General features: G+C 50.4%; 1 protein-coding gene across 3 annotated transcripts; it reads left to right on the top strand.

The window, feature by feature from the left end:
- Positions 1 to 204: 204 nt before the first annotated feature.
- LOC119194739 (synaptotagmin-14-like) lies at positions 205 to 5,771 on the top strand. Of its 3 annotated transcripts, none has more exons than XM_062559706.1 (8): positions 205 to 323; positions 1,068 to 1,972; positions 2,170 to 2,307; positions 3,204 to 3,421; positions 3,609 to 4,046; positions 4,442 to 4,622; positions 4,912 to 4,968; positions 5,455 to 5,771. In XM_062559706.1, the coding sequence occupies exons 2-8, from the start codon at positions 1,117 to 1,119 to the stop codon at positions 5,769 to 5,771; spliced, it is 2,205 nt and encodes a 734-aa protein (XP_062415690.1). In that variant the 5' UTR covers positions 205 to 323; positions 1,068 to 1,116. The 3 variants fall into 3 exon arrangements, with proteins under 3 accessions (XP_062415690.1, XP_037304977.2, XP_062415691.1); XM_037449080.2 differs by having other exon boundaries at positions 3,201 to 3,421; XM_062559707.1 differs by lacking the exon at positions 4,912 to 4,968 and having other exon boundaries at positions 3,201 to 3,421.
- Positions 5,772 to 6,000: the final 229 nt, after the last annotated feature.

The following is a 6,000-nucleotide window of genomic DNA, read 5'->3' as shown; positions in this document are numbered from 1 at the left end:
TTTATTTTCTTCTTAAGAATAAAAGACTCGGTTTGGAAATGTCTTGGTTACATTTCCATAAATAATCAGTGTGTCTAAATATATTTGTTTTGTCTTTTTTTTTCTGTCCGTCTTTCCTTTTCCTGCCCCGACTCTCTTCCTCCCTCCCTCTTTATTTATGTTCTTCTCCTCCTCAGTCTCTCCTGAGCTTCTGGGTGTCCTGTCTTCCATTGCAGCCTTCATGGCGTTGATGGCTCTGTTCTTTCTTTACCTCAGCAACAAGCGGTCAGTGGAGAGTCCGGCAGATCTGTCACATCTCACTGGTTATACGAACACCAATCCAGGTACTCGACACAGATCTCCATCTACACAAAGGATTATTCACTCATTCCGTGCAAAACACACATTCCCTTTGCTGCTAATGCAGATTATGAACTGGGGAGGAAGTGCCTGCACAGCGAAAAAACGATCAATATCAGTATATCGATAATATGCATCAGACACTTTTCGTGGTTAGGATGCAAAAAAATGGGAGTAGGGTTAATGATACCTCGCGAACACAATTTGTTCCACCATAAGTGATTCATTGTATGTTTGTCACAATCAAGCCAAAGTGTTTGATCGTATTTTAATGATTTATTTATAATTCAGATTGAGTTTTTAATGAAAAAATAAGAATAACTTTACACAGCCACCGTTCCCACAGATGGTTTGCCTATTTACAGGCTACTGTAAGTCATGCAATATTAATATGCTACTTTACTGTCCCATCGGATTAGCTCACCAATTAATGAACGTTACATGAAGTTAAAAATGAGAACTCGATGTGAGCGTCGGCTTCACTTCTGACCAAAAAAGAGGATTCACGTTTTCTTCAGTGCAGCATTGATTGTTGTGATAATCGTTATCCAGTCTGAGACTTCAGAGGACGGACAGCTGAACACAAAAGCCCTGTGAGAAAGCTCTTGTTGCCAAACATGTACTCTAACCTTTAGAAATCAGCGTATTGGTCCGTGTGCACCGCTTGGTCTCGGCACGCGCTCTGATGCCGGCGCCGCGCTCCTCTAACGACCACATGTCCGTGTCAGTGTCTCTGATGAGATAATCCAGCGCGGCCCGGCGCGGTGACGGTGAGAGATGGCCTTCTTCAAGAGCTTCCAGCAGAACCTCCCGTCCGTCAACATTTCCTCCCTCCTGGACTCGGTCACCAGCCGCGTGGACGACCTGGCCAACGCCGTCAGCGACGCCACGTACGCCGTCAGCGACCAGCTGACGGAGCAGGTCACCACCATCATCGGCAAGGTCCAGGACGAGGAGGACGGGGAAAACGGTCGCATTTCCGCGGCGCAGGAAGGGGGGAGCAAGGCCGCCAGCGCCGCCTCCTCGAAGGCCAACCCCTCCGGCGGCGCGGACGAGGCCGAGAGCAACCCCGGCCAGCTGGAGTGGGAGTGGAGGGACGGGTGCTGGCGCGTGAGAAAGACGGAGGCCGAGATGGCAGAGGAGGCGAGGAGGAAGCAGGAGGAGAGGGAGCTGCAGGAGAGGAAAGAGCAGAGGAGAAAGGAAAGGAGAGAAAAGCAGCGAGCGATGGAAGCCGCGGCGCGGGAAAACAGGGGGGGATCCCCGGATGGAGAGCAGGAAGAGGAAGCCGGTGCTTCAGATCAAAAAGACAACCGGGGCGGACGAGACGGCGCCACCGCTCCACCTCCTCCATCACCTGCTCCCGAGACTGGGAGCAGGCCGTCGAAGCCGAAAAGCCCAGAGGAAGGTGGGAAAGAAGACGTGGAGGCAGCAGACAGCCCGGAGAGGGAAGGAGACGACGAGGAGGAGGCCGAGCTTCCTAAATCCTCCTCGATGATGAAGAAAAAGAAAAAGTCGGACAAGAAAAAGAGGAAAGGAGCAAAGGAGAGTCCGAAGAATTCGGAAGAGGCCTCGGATGTGGAGAAGAAGACGGAGAAGGGGAAGAAAAGCAAGAGGAAAAAGAAAGGAAAACAAGGTTAGATGGTGTGCTGCTAAAATTTCCCACACGTTTGCCTCTTCTTCTCTTTGGAATCATGACCTGAAGTTCTCACCCTGAATTTCGGCTCTCCAGAGTGCCCTGCTTTAGCATCTCTGCTCCCGTCTCCCTGCACACAACATGTTCTGTAAGATAAATGCAATGTTTGGACATAAGCCTCTGTGTGTTCCGTCCAGAGGGGGTTTTATCCGACAGCGAGGAGGACAAAGGCCCCGAAGCTGTGGCCCAGCAGAACCCGACGTCTGTGTGGAGCCACCAGTGCAAACAGTCCAGCCAGAAGGGCGGCTACAGCAGCGAAGCCTCCAGCGGACGGGGTATTTAATGAATGAGATGAAATATGACAAACAGTAAAGGCACACCTATCATTAAATTATAGCACTGATGGGGTTAGATCAAATAACGTAAATAATCATATATATATATATATATATATAAAATATTTAAGTTCACCTTTATTCAGACTGGGTCATGAGTTGTGATCTGAACTCTCATCCAGAAAGTTATCAAGAATATTTTCCTTTATTCCTGTAGTTGCTTTTACATTACTACTTTGTATAATATTAAAGCAAGAGGCTGTACTTTATCACCCAATAATGTAACAGTTCGAGGGTGAAGATAAAGTACAGCCTCAAGTACCTTATTGCTTTTATAACACGGTCACCAGGGAAATTATAAATGTTAAGTAAATAGCTGCCTCTCAGCACAAAATAGTTGTAGCCACCAAATGTTTTGTATCACGTTTCATTAGTCTAGAGGAAAAATAGTCCCGGTACGTGGTCCAGCACCATCTCATTCATCCACATCGCTCATGACGTCCACCTTAATTGTCCGGTTGTGAAAGCTCACATGGCCTCAAAACCATCATTTGAGGGATTTACAGTCTTTTTCCACCGAGCTAAAAGCTAAAATGTCAACTAACGTGTTGCTTTGAGTGTCAGTGATACTGAACACTCGGGTCAATGTGAACAGCTACTGTACATTATCGCTCAGTAATGCGCCCCCCCACCCCGTGACTCACTCTCAACCAATCAGAACGCTGGATTCCATCTACCCGCGTTATAATACAGGATAACCTACCCATTCTTCTTTTTTCTTCATTGGTATTATTTACACAGTTTAAACATCTCCAGGCCCTTTCGGTTCAGTTAAGAGGTTAACCTGACTCTGCCCAGAGCAGTAAGCCTTCCTCCCTCTGCTGTCCTGAAAGCAGCCAACCGCACCCGGAGAATAAAGAAGAAAGGACCCGTCGGCGACCCCCGGCCTCCTCCCTACCAGGGCGAGGGCGCGTCCTCTCGTCCCGGGGGGGGGCGCAGGGGGTCGTCCCCGCAGCGCAGCGAGGCCAGCGAGGACCAGGACACCGAGAGCTACCTCAACAAAGGCTGCGAGGAGGACATACCCAGCGACAGCACCGCTGTGCTGGGACCGGAGGTGAGGTCAAAGCTGCCGTGTGATCCCCACCCAACGCTTTGTATTTTAATGCATTGGTACGGGTGGATGGTTGTTTGATGAATCAACCTGAGGGGCATTCATAAGTTATTCATTGTGATATCCAAACAATGTACATATGTATTTGATCCACGTCTCCCTGACCCTCAGACCTTTGTCCTCCATCCAGGACGGCTCCGGCCCTCAGCTGCCGTCGGCCTACGAGCCGGAGCCCCTGGCCAAATACGGCACGCTGGACGTCGCCTTCGAGTACGACTCCGGCGAGCAGTGGCTGGCGGTCACCGTCACCGCGGCGACGGACATCCCCGCTCTCAAACAGACGGGCAACATCGCGTGGCAAGTCCACCTGGTCCTGCTGCCCACCAAGAAGCAACGGGCCAAGACCGGAGTGCAGAAGGGTCCGTGTCCCGTCTTCACGGAGACGTTTAAGTTCTCCAGAGTGGAACAGGAGGCCCTGGGGGACTACGCCGTCCGCTTCCGCCTGTACAGCATCCGCCGGATGAAAAAGGAGAAGGTCCTGGGAGAGAAGGTGTTCTACCTGACTAAGCTCAACCTGCAGGGCAAGATCGCTCTGCCCGTCACCCTGGAGGCGGGCTCCGAGCTCACAGTGAGGGGCCTTTGTGAATTTCTAGAAGTCTTTTCTCAATTTCATTTTAGAGGCTTTTTGTTCAAATTCATACGATATTCAATGTAATATTACATAAGGGAATTCAGACCACAAATGTTTTTCCTTTGCTATTTAAAATTGGTAAATTCCTGTAGATTGATTCATTGATTCATTTTTAGTTTTTAAAGTAGCTGCGGTTCAAGATTCAATTATGTAAAAAAGACGTTTCACCACATGATTGGATGCACTTTTTCACACAAATTGCTCAGTAGATGGACTGAATAAATTATAAAACCAATCTAAGAAATCAACAGTCAAAACCCTATTGGGACGCTTCACGGCCCGTCTGGATGTGGTCTGACCCCCCCCCCCCTCCCCCCTCTGTGTGTTTCCAGGGCTGCGGCTCCGTGGTGAGCGTTTCTCGCAGTGCCGGAGCTCTGTCCCACCGCTCGACCGAAGACTCTTCCATGCCAGAGATCCTCCTGGGTCTCATCTACAACTCGGCCACGGGACAGCTATCTGCTGAGGTCATCCAGGGAAGCCACTTCAAGACCACGGCGTCTGATAAACCCGTCAGTACGTACAGCGTCACGCCGCTTGTGCCTGCTTTGTTTGCCGAGTGCCGACGTAAAGTAAAGCGCTCCTCTGTAATGCACCAAGCAACTGCTTTGGCAAAACACATGTGCAAAAATAGATTTAGCCATCAGCTCTTTGATTGACTGATTGAAGCCCATCACGCAGAAGCAATTGCTGCTAACCAGCGTTCCCGTGAACACTGACCTTCTGGTGCGCATCACAATCTTTAAACTTGCTTCCTATTTTTTTCTTCTTTCCACCTTTGCGTGCCGCGTCGTGTGTGCCACAGACGGTCTGTTCTGTTGCGTAAAACACTTCGTAGGGGGGCAGCTTTATATCATGAGAGGTAAGTCAGCAGTGGATTACCCATCGTCAAGTCAGTGTCAGGGAATTTTTGAATCACGTGTAGATGCAAAAAGTTTTGATCCAAAAGGAGCACGTATTTGCTCCATTGGATTATGTTTTGTTGATTCTTTTTTTTCCATTTTGGCCAGCACAAAGCATAAGAACCCCTAAAATGTAATAAGTAATTATGTAACCACGGGAATATCTCAACCATCTGAAAACCATTTCAAAAGACACGCAAACCCACAATGTAGTTGTGCAGCTCCGGTCTTAAATCCGGGTCTTCGCTTAGTTGTGGGTGCTTCATCGCACTGCCCCTGCTTCCCAGGTCCCACCCATTCTCTGATTAGTGCATGCATGCATGCATGCATGCAAAAAAAAAGAATGTGCAACTGCGTCAAACCTCTGCCGCGCCGGTTTCTCGCAGCGCTCATGTCCCGCCACATGGCGGCGCCCTCTCATCGCTCTCCCGCCGCTTCCTTTTCAGACACCTATGTGAAGCTCACCATGCTGGACTCAAAGGGGAAAGAGATGTCCAAGTACAAGACGGCCGTGTGCCGCGGCCAGCCCAACCCCACCTACAAGGAGACCTTTCTGTTCCAGGTGGCGCTCTTCCAGCTGTCCGAGGTGTCTCTGGTGCTGTCGGTGTTCTGCCGGCGGAGCAGCATGAGGCCCAGGGAGAGGCTGGGCTGGGTCTCCCTGGGCCTCAGCAGCACCTGCGAGGAGCAGCAGAGCCACTGGACGGAGATGAAAGAGGCCGAGGGGCGGCAGGTCTGCCACTGGCACACCCTCACCGACACATAGGGGGGGGGGGGGGGTTGGGGGCGCCGGTTTATGAAGACTGACGTCGACAACGTCCCCACCCTCCCCCCAAAGAAGGTCAGAGTTTGTGGGGAGCAGGTCGCCCTCTGTGAGGTGTGTGTGTGTGTGTGTGTGCTGAATACAGATGTGAGGCCTGAGCCAATCTGCAGACTGACTTTATTGGTGGAGGTGGACTGAAGACGAATGACCTTATAATTACTGCACATACCAA

This window comes from Pungitius pungitius, chromosome 20, assembly GCF_949316345.1.
Source record: "Pungitius pungitius chromosome 20, fPunPun2.1, whole genome shotgun sequence".
NCBI lineage: Eukaryota > Metazoa > Chordata > Actinopteri > Perciformes > Gasterosteidae > Pungitius > Pungitius pungitius.
The sequence above is the reverse complement of the archived record's forward strand: the minus strand, read 5'-3'. Positions and strand labels throughout refer to the sequence as shown.